General features: G+C 43.5%; 1 protein-coding gene across 1 annotated transcript; it reads right to left on the reverse strand.

The window, feature by feature from the left end:
• Positions 1–527: 527 nt before the first annotated feature.
• On the reverse strand, positions 528–7996 carry LOC147880425 (cilia- and flagella-associated protein 53-like). Its single transcript, XM_087371252.1, has 5 exons — positions 7837–7996; positions 6497–7739; positions 6287–6399; positions 747–843; positions 528–637 (listed from the first exon to the last, which is right to left on the reverse strand). Exons 2-5 carry the CDS (start codon positions 7641–7643, stop codon positions 528–530), a joined length of 1467 nt encoding a protein of 488 aa, XP_087227378.1. The 5' UTR covers positions 7644–7739; positions 7837–7996.
• Positions 7997–10418: the final 2422 nt, after the last annotated feature.

Consider the following 10418-nt stretch of genomic DNA (forward strand, 5'->3'; position numbering starts at 1 on the left):
AATTATCCTTGCTTGCTCTATCACAAAAGAAAACTCTCAAAAAAACCCAAATAAGTAGTTGAAAATGATTGAGGTCTCTAAGGGTGTAATGATTCGAATCCTGGAATCTACATCACTGTGCACATGAATAAATCAAAGATCGAAGCCCTGTCTACATATATATCTGGTGCACATCTTTACTGTGAAGTGCATGTTCCGCTGAAGTATCTTTTGAATGGACTAGCCTGTTTAAAGGGATAGGAGTTTGGAAAACAAATGCAACATATTTTATTTGATGAATGTAAGCATATGACTATCACTGGGTATCCCAATTAAAGAAATAAGCTTAATAAACTTGAAGACTTGCAATTCCAGCGAATCTGGACACATTTTACTAATCAAGAAACATCACGTAGCCATTTTCAGACTTGAGGTCTGAGTTTAATGCTTTACTTCAAAGACCCCAAGCAAACAAAGCCAGTTTGCTGGCTCAAGAAGTTACTCCATGGAGAATACAAGGTCATAATCTATTGACCATGATATATATTCTACTCATACCATTTCACAGCCTTTCTCCCATACCAAGGCTCAGGATATGGCAAATCTGAAAGTACCTGCTTCACCTTCATCTCATACTTTTTCTCTGCGACCTTGGTACCTGGGAAAAAGCATTTGGTCAAAATAATGCCCCCCCTCTTAGCAACCGTCCTACAAATTTATATTCCTAATATAATGGGGTTACGTTTGAAAGATAGAGACAACTAAACCTTCAAAGTCTGCTCTTTTGATTTCTTCATTGTAAAGTTCTGCGGCCTTTTTACTCCTGATCTGAGCCTCGAAAGCATCCCTTATTCCTTTCTTGGACTGCCCAGCAAAAGAAGTTATCAAGGATGTCAGAGATTCAATTTGAAGTAGAGGCAGGAACCTAATATAGAACATGTGACAATCGTCTGATTTTTATAAACTGCCACATTGGAGGTAAAATGTGAATTTACAAGTGACCTATTGGCAACTGACCAAGGGAGAATGGGGAATGCTCAGCGACAATGCTTACAAAAGTGGCAAAAGCCCAGTCAAAAGATAGCAGAGCACTAGGTGACGTCACCCTGCACAAACTAAATGGGTAGCACGACTCATTTCCCAAGCCACTTTTTACATGCTAGCACTTCCATGTAAAATATGTGAAGGTATGAAAAAAAAAATATTGGAGTGCTAGCAAGATGACAGTCCTATAAGTTCAACTGGGATGGTTAGTTATTCTAGCTGGAGGAAAAAAGAGGACCTGAGCTAAAGGCTTAAACTTCCGTCCTCCCCTCAGAAAGGTCAAGATAAAGCTGAGATTGAAGAATCTTAACCCTCCGGATGGGGTGTAGGGGCTGAGCTCGTGTGTGAAGAAGTGCTGCTCACAATGGCAGGGCTGTAATATTTTTTATGCCAGATATTCTGGATATCAAAATCCATGGGGAGTGCAGTAAAGTATTTAGTTGAGACCTAGCTTGAATAATACCATGGGATTGGTGCCATCAGTCAATGTGCTAGGCTATAGAAACAATGGATTTCTCGATTCATGAGGATGTAGGAAATACCTAAAGGCCAAGGCGTGCAGGATTGGGGGGGAGGATTACTGACAATGTTTGGTCGTGTTCTACAAACCCTATCTACCTTGCTCCCAAATCAAGCGCTAGGTACATACAAAAATTCCAGCCAAATGTTGATGAGGGTGGCAGCTGGTTCATGTATAAAGTATCTTTACTTTCCACAAAGGTCTCCACTTTTCTTTGACGACATGCTTTTTCCCTGCTTTTTCGAGAATAGCTTTACTTTAGCTTTGCCTTTCATAGATCAGCTCTCATCCATTGGATGTAAACCTCATTCATGCTAGCTGTAGTGCAACCTTAGGTTGATCCAAACCCTAGGTTAGACTGTGTCTTAACCCTAGATCCAATCCAAGACCTTAGGTTAGCCTGACCTTGATCTAGACAGTCCTAGTTAGCCCAGTTATGGACATAACACCAGCCCTAGATCCAATCCAAGACCTTAGGTTAGCCTGACCTTGATCTAGACAGTCCTTGATCTTGGTTAGGTCCTAGTTAGCCCAGTTATGGACATAACACCAGCCCTTCCAACCAGGCTGACCTGGACTTGTATGACTCGACCTATCTCTAGGTTTGCCAACTTGCCTTCAGGTGACCTACCTTTATAGGCCTGGCCCTTTTGCAAAGTCTGCTGCTTGTTTGCAGTTGTCCTGTGCACTGTTACAGCAGGTACAACAGCGTGTACGCCCTTATAATAGGTCATACAACAGATGCATCTTCCAAGTACTTCTCGATCCTATCCAGGTCCACTGTACCCTCATCCTCCTCACCTAGGGCTCATAAGTGAGTGATCTATATTCTAACAACTAAGTCAAGAGTAGAAGCTGGACGAGCCCATAGTGAATCCTGTGTCTTAGGATGACCTTGTGCATGAGAGTTTTTGCTCCATCTGAGCCTCTAGATTTGGACACAACACAACAGCCAAAGGTTCCCCTTCCTCCCTACTATACCCCTTGATCCACCTGTGACCTCTTGCTCCACATCTTCCCTAGACCACTTTGTAGCACCTGCCTATCCTTCTCTCATCACATTGGCAGCCTCCAAGATCCAGCTTGCTCACCCTCTTCAAAGCTAGGAGAGAGAGAGGGTAGGCTAGGGAGAGAGGAAGTGATACTCAAAAGGAGACATAATGAAATGGAAATGAAATGACTAGAGCAATGAACAAAAATGAGAGTACTCACATGTAAACCAAAGAACCTGTAGCTTGATACTTGATTCATTTGACACTAGACAAGTACAGCTCTTATATAAGAGCACACACACATATGAACACCTATGCATATGGGATAACTCCCAATATGACACGTGGCATCCATAGGACACACTACACTAGAACTCACACTAGAACACACATTTTTTACTCACTTTGGCTTCATATTCCAACACCCTCCCATGAAGGCAAGGTGAGAGACTACTGGAATGGAACCAAGAACAGAACATGACAATGATGGTCTAAGGTGAGGGACTATTGGAATGGAACCAAGAACAAAACATGACAATGACAGTCATCAAATTGTGCACCCTATGTAACTCGGAGGCTAAAGTCTGAGCGTGTTCAAAGGTTGGTTCAAGCACTCTCATGGCTTGAGACTCAACATGCTCAGAGGCTCACGTTATAGCATGGCTACATGGCCAGCTCATCGGTCTAGGAATACACCAACATCTTGGAACTCGGCTAGGCCTGATAACGAGACCTATCAAAGCCAATACATGGCTCCCACACAATACATCCCCCTCTAAATCTATCAAAGCCAATAAAGGGCTCCCACAGTACATCCCCTCCTGGCTCCAGGGGCTAATGAGAGATATGGAGCCACACACCAAAACAAAATAGGAAATTACATCTTTTTAGGAGGACTATCCAAGGCAGAGAACCTTTGACTCAACACACGTGATTTATTTGCATTCATTTTGGGGGACAACCTAGGGCAGAGTACCCTTGACTCAAACAAGAAAGTAGTAAAGATATATTTCATTCATTTTATGCATAGCAAGGGCAGAGAACCCATGTGCCCGAAGTAGCTGCCGCACAAAAGTGTGCTCATCCTGCTCATTGATGATGTGTCGAAGATGCTCATGTCGAGGATGCCTCGGAAGATGTGTCGATGAAGACCATGGAAGCAGCCACCAAGGGCAATCACATCATGACTCTCAATGTGCCGATCAGAGAGTCACCGAATGCACAGAAGAGGCTTTAAAAAATGAGCGAAAGTGCTCAAGGGAGCTGCCCAAATCATTGCTAGAGGTCACGGGAGTCCAAATCTGAGCAAAAAATGCCAAAAATAGCCTAAAACTGCTCAGAATCGCTTTCTGACAAGTTGTACGAACTTCTGGCACTATCGCGCATCCGCCTGCAGAGGTCCATACGGACGTCTGGACATCCAGACAGCTGTACGGAAGAAAAAAAAAGTCGATTTTTTTTTCTCGAAAATGTGCAAGACAGGGTCGTATATGTTTGGGAAGTGCCAAAATTTCAAAAAACGTAGAAATCGGACCTCAAAAGGTCAAAAAACAGCTGCTAGACTACTCCAAAACAAGTTTCTGGTGACCTACTAATGAGGAATGTCCGCCAATGTTGAGGGAGAACCACGAACTGATGCGGGAGTGAGCTGATCTCACAAACGAGGACCACGGAGTACTTGATGGCGAGGAACCATGGCGAGGCTAAGGGAAGGGAGGCTCTACCTTAGAGGAGAGGGGAGCTTCCATTTGCGGGCTTCTCTCATCCTCTAGATAGAGCAAGAAGAAGGGGAAGGTAGGAAGGGAGGCTCTGATACCACATGAAGGAACATGGTGGAAGGAGGGAGACAGAGAGGGTAGGCTAGGGAGAGAGGAAGTGATACTCAAAAGGAGACAATGAAATGGAAATGAAATGACTAGAGCAATGAACAAAAATGAGAGTACTCACATGTAGACCAAAGAGCTTGTAGCTTGATACTTGATTCATTTGACACTAGACAAGTACAGCTCTTTTATAAGAGCACACACACACACATATGAACACCTATGCATAGGGGATAACTCCCAATATGACACGTGGCATCCATAGGACACACTAGACTAGAACTCACACTAGAACACACTAGAACACACATTTTTGACTGACTTTGGCTTCATATTCCAACAAGTACACTCCCCCCTCCCCCCAAACCCATCTGCTGGACCTCATGATGCACCACAACCCACAACTTCACCCCCTCCAGCTCATACGCTGCAGTGACTTTGGCCCCCATGATGTCCTCACCTTTCCAAAATATGGGCCACAAGCCTCACCTAGGACAGCCTTTCCAAGCAAAGTTCTGAAGTTTGGGTCCACTTGGACATTCCAGAGACTTACCTATCACCCTAGAGGCTCTGGTGATGACCCTCTACTCATGGAAAGGTGGCACAATCACGACAGTTGGGAGCTCTGCCAGACTGTTATGGGGATTTAATTTCGCAGTTTGTGAAATGGAGCTTTGGGTTTTGACTTCTTTGATCTCTAGATGAAAGACGACGTTGGGAGAGTAGCTGGGCAAGTAGGGTTGGGCCCTAGGGACATGGAAATAGGGCCACTTTTCAGCTCTCGTTTCCACAGGGTAGGCTAGGGCTTGGATGTGTTCTGATTGCGAAACAATTAGATGCAGATGACCTACAATGTGGGTTTGGAGCCAGTAATGCCACTTGCATGGTGTCAAATTGACCTGGATTTCTCTCCGTCCAAACCTTTGGCAAAGTCCTCTCACTCTGAGATTGTTACCCAAGCCTTGAGCTCTTGAAGAGACTTGTTCGCCACCCCCCATTCCTTCCCATGAGTTGAACCATGGTGAGTTGGTGTAGATGGATTTCATGGTTATGCAAGACAGGACCGCAGCGCTAGATTCTTCAGCTAGAATTGCAGAGCCCTTGTAGGGGGCCCAATAGACAATCTTATGCTTCGCAAGCACATGTTTTCCCTGGCAGATATTTAGAAGAGTGGAAGTCTCCTCCTAGGGGGAGATCTAAAGATCTAGTCCTCAGCTCTCAATCAGAATTTCAGAGGGCATGTAGACTGAAAGTAACATGCAATCTAGAACATCCTAGAATCCAGCCACAAAGCATAGACCTTTATGTCCACTCAGGGATAAGAGGCTTCATCTTGTACAAGAATGAAGCAGCCTAGTGGAAAGAGAAATAAATCTTCTGGAAACAAGAGCTGAATAGAATTCAAAAATTAAATTGCAATAGCTATATTCTGTGGTTACAGTACGTAAGGGAAAATTCTGGTAAGAAGGTTATACATGGTTTCAATTGATGGTAATGAGACGAGTTCTGGAAGTAGGCATTTTGAGTGAAGTGGATGTACACAATGCCGACGCATGTGAGAGGTAGCAGCGTTTCATAGCCAGGCATTCATACAGGGCATATTCTAGATTGCCAAAAACGTACAGATTACAATTCAGAATCAAAAGCACACAATTACATGCATACATGCTCTCCCTGTTCACGTGATAGTGCATCTTTATCAATGGAACACACCCTGATATTGACAATCTGTAGTGAGCATCATAACTTATATTGCTGCTATTTGCAAATGGTTTTTATGGTCGTCAACCAATGTTCATCTAGAAAATGTGAATCTCTCTCTCTCTCTCTCTCTCATCCAAATAAATTCAATATGCAATACCACGTTATCTCAACCTTTTCAAGGGAAGAGATGAAGTCTGATTGAAAGGAATGTAGTCATAGCTTACCATTTGAGCTTCTTCAGCTGCCTTTTGCTCCTCAAGCTTTGCGACCCTTGCATCTGCCTGATATTTCTCAAGTTCAACCTTCTTTATCTCCTCCTTATCCCTCAGCAGAGTCTCTGCATTCACAGAGCATTATTTATGTTTAAACATTGTTGTTTATTCTGATAGCAATCCTGGCTGTTCAGCAATCCCCAGTTGTGCCAGGGTTGCAACCTTTAAATTGAAGTTGAGCTTGACGCTCTTCATGAACTTCATTCAGAAGTCTTTTCCTCACGTCGTCCTGATGCTGAGTTTCTGCATCTTGCTTGCGCCACACATCATCCATTTCGGCCTTGATCATTGCTTCAAGCTCTTCATCTTCAAATTTCTGCCTGTCGATTGCAGCTCTCAGCTGCAATGCATAGGCCTTTGCTTCTCTTCTTTGAGCCTCTCTCAGCTCATTTTCCTGCCTTTCTTCTTCTGCCTCTCTTTCTGCCACCATGGCAATCATATGGGCATCATATTTCTTTTCTTCCTGATTTGCAGCAATTTTCCTGGCTCGGTTCTGCTCATTGTACAGTAATAAATCTTTGGCCTTCTGACTTTCCACACACCTCTGCTCGTACTGTTTCAGCTTCAAAGCTTCTTCTTCCTCAAGCCATCTTCTGTTCATGTTCCTCATATCTTCTTCAATGGCTTCTCTTTCCTCCTCTCTCAGTCTTTTGACCATACCCAACTGCTCCCGCAGGATGTCAATTGCTTCGTGTTTGCGATATTTTTCGATCTCCAAGTCTTGACGATGCAACTCATCTTGCCGCTCCCACTCCAATTCCATTTTTTTGTGCAGAGCCTTCTCGTTTTCTTTTTCCTGAAACCTCTTCTGTATATTCGCCTCCCTTTGACGCTTTCTCTCCTCCTCTGCTTTCAGGACTGCCAACTTTGAATTGTGTATGCGAACATCATCAGAACTTTCCTTAAATGCACGTTCAAGTTGAGTTTCTGCATATTTCTGGTTTTTTTCTAGTCTTTGCATCCTCATATTTCTAGCTTGGGTCTCTAGCCAGGCTCTTCTTTCAGTCAAGTTCATGCCACCTGTCGTCATCTCCTCGTTAAGAAGATCATCTTCATTCTCAAGCAGTTGTGCGAGCTTCTTCCTCCTTTCAAGTAAAAAGTTCTCCCTCTGGGTTCTTATGGCCTCCAACTTTTCTGCGAGCGATCTGTAGGTTGTCTTGGGTTCAATTGACTGCTCAAACTCGGCGCGACGCATGAGATGTTCATATTGGTGGACGGAGGTCAATCTGTCCCGTAGCGCATCTTCATGCTGACGGTGCTTGAATATACGATCTTCGTTTGACGGTAGTTTCTTTTGATGGTAATACATGGTTTCTGTACTTTCGCCTCCAGCTTCAGCGCAGTTTACACTTTGTCGAGCCCATAAACAAAAAACCTTGAAAGTGTGCTTCGATGGTGGCTGAAACTGGAATGAGAAGCAACAGCAAAGCGTCGGTTAACCGTCTAATCTGATGAAAGACGGTCGTCGTTAATATATTTCACTTGAACGATATTGTTCTCACCTCTTGGATATGTCCGCATCTCCCGAAGAGTCATAATATTGCGGAGAAAGAATCGATCAATTAGCAAGCGCAAGGTAATCTTGCGGATTAGAGTCAATGCTACGTATGTCCTCGCGTTTCGCGAGGTAGAGCAGATTGTGAAGAGGGAAGAATGCTCCTCATTACGTCGATGCAGACAAGCAGAAAGGCCAGATTATGCGAAAACTACACAGGAACATGGGCTGGTGACCAACCGCTGTTGTTCTCCTTCCCATGATACGGAAGGTCAACTGTCAACTACCTTTTGAAAAGCTGCCTCCTCGCATCTTTCATGTTTTTTTTCTATAAAAAATTCCCCATCCCTAGTTTGAAAGAAAATCAAAAATTCATTTTAGCTAGTAAAGGACTTTGATGCATAGGATTAAGGGGGCCGCGAGTACCTAAGGTGGCTGCCCGCGCTGGATTCCCTTGGAAAGGCTCTTGTTGCCTACAAAGTGTAGGCCACAGGTGGTTGTCCCCCTCGTAGATGGTGATTGTGTGTGTGTGTGTGTGTGTGTGTGAGAGAGAGAGAGAGAGAGAGAGAGAGTGTGTGTGTGTGTGAGAGAGAGAGAGAGATTGTTGACTCGCAAGTAATCCTGCAATACATTTGTTGGTCTAGACGTCCACTAGATATGGGAAATAGTACGGCATTGGAAAGTATACATTGGAGTAGCCCCGCAAGGCATGTTTTCTTGCGTGCAAAAGTGTCAAATATGTGCAGGATGTTCTTCAAGATGATGGTGCTTTCATGCCCTTTCCTACAACGAATAGGCGTTACGTTGGATGGGCATGCACCCTAGGCCTATATGGCAAAAGCTGCAGGACTTAATTCAGCCATTCCTCTCGACTTCTCATCTTCAGGTGCAAGGTTGACTAGAGGATTGGAAACTTGAAAGACGAAAAGCTAGTTGCCAGAACCTTCCAATGATGAAATTGATTGTTGCGAGAGCTTATTGGCTACTGATCCCCTCGTCGTGGATACAACATCATGCCAATGAGCTTTGGCGGCGGAATAAACCTCTTAAATGGTGGACAAGATGCCTACGCACCATATGAAAGAATGGGCTTCCTCTCAAGCAAAAGGTTTTCATGTGGTAGTGTCAACTGGGGGTTCTACCAATGGGGACCACAATGGCCCACTGTCGCATACATTGTTTGCATTGCTCTTCTCCTAGAGAAACAATCCTCCATCTCTTGTGGACGTGTTCAGTTTCTAAGGATTTCCTTGCGACCCTATCCGATGGCCTTCGGATCCGCTTCCCTTCACATAATTTTTCCAAGAACTTCTGGATATTCAGTAGATTCCATTCCTCTCGCTGACTACAGCCCTTTCTTCTTGTCGGTTAGATTTACTACCTATTGGACCATCTGGCATGATAAAAACCATTGCATGTCCTCTCATGCCCCTTTAGATACCTATGCATTCTTTAGGCGCTTTTGCATATATCCCTATATGATGCTTATGATATGGGTGACATTTCTTTGCATATTTTAGAAGTGTTTTCCCACTACTTCTAGATGCCACACCTGGTGGTGGTGATTTGTAAATCCCATTAACGAATTGAATTGGTGGTTTCACCCCAACCCCCCCCCCCCCCCCCCCAAAAAAAAGAAAGTGTATTTGTAAGAGTAAGGGGTGTTCCCTACTTTTTAACGCTAGGCCAACTTGCTTCTGTTTCTACCAAAAATTGTGTGCTTCTCTATTGTCTATGATAATGCAAGGATTTTGGTTGCTTTGTAGGCTCTTACTTTTTAGTTGCTTAGGTTTATGGACAACAAATGTCAAAAACATCGTAGAGTTTTATTTATAAAAACTTTTACATACATGCAAATTTTGTACGAAAAATTAGTGATGCAATGCAACAAATCTTGCTTTGTTTTAACATTCGTTAGGAGAGCTATGAATTTTTTAGTACCATACAACCCATTAGTTCATGGTGGACCTTAGGAATTGATGCTTATCAATAGTGGTTTGACCTAGACATAACTTCATCAATGGTGGTCTAGGCTAGACATAGCATGATCTTTAGTCCACCATGGTGTTCATAATTCAAGCACCAACCTCGTGAAGGGCATAGCTTGTGAACAAGGATAATGGTGGGATGGCCATTGTTCTTAGCCTTTTGTGGCGAATGGCGGGGCTTCACTATACCACAATTACTTATCTTATTTGAATACGATGGCCTTCCATAAGGCCCCTACTTGCCTTGTAGTTGCCATTTTGTAAGACTAAGGATGGTATCTTACTATCATTAATGTGAGGTAGGTAGGTTGGAGTAGCCTCTTAGCAAGCTTATTATGGTTGTCCCATTGTTAAGATGATTAATTCACCTATTGGCTCTCGCCTAAGATGATTGATTCACCTATTGGCTCTCACCTAATTCCTCCATTATTTTTCTCTTCCGATTTAGCTACTCTAAAGGCCCTTAAGCTCAACAAATTATTCTTTACATATAACTTGACCTAAGGGTTGAAAAGGATTTGTTTTTCAATTGGGAAATTTAATCAATATCTTAGGTGAGAAGGCGGAGTACCTCAATTAAGCGAAGGCCAAAGCATAGCTA

Source organism: Dipteris shenzhenensis, chromosome 32 (assembly GCF_047967505.1).
Source record: "Dipteris shenzhenensis isolate YYH24624 ecotype China chromosome 32, Dip_SZ_1.0, whole genome shotgun sequence".
In the NCBI taxonomy this organism is placed as follows: Eukaryota; Viridiplantae; Streptophyta; class Polypodiopsida; order Gleicheniales; family Dipteridaceae; genus Dipteris; species Dipteris shenzhenensis.

Bases quoted from the DNA above. Each gene is read 5' to 3' on its own strand.
- LOC147880425 (XM_087371252.1), bottom strand. From the start codon at position 7,643: ATGTATTACCATCAAAAGAAACTACCGTCAAACGAAGATCGTATATTC. The intron at 6,400-6,496 runs GTTGCAACCCTG...CTGTGAATGCAG, and splicing joins AGCTCAACTTCAATTTAAAG to AGACTCTGCTGAGGGATAAG. The intron at 638-746 runs GTTTAGTTGTCT...GCTTTTTCCCAG, and splicing joins CAAAAGAGCAGACTTTGAAG to GTACCAAGGTCGCAGAGAAA.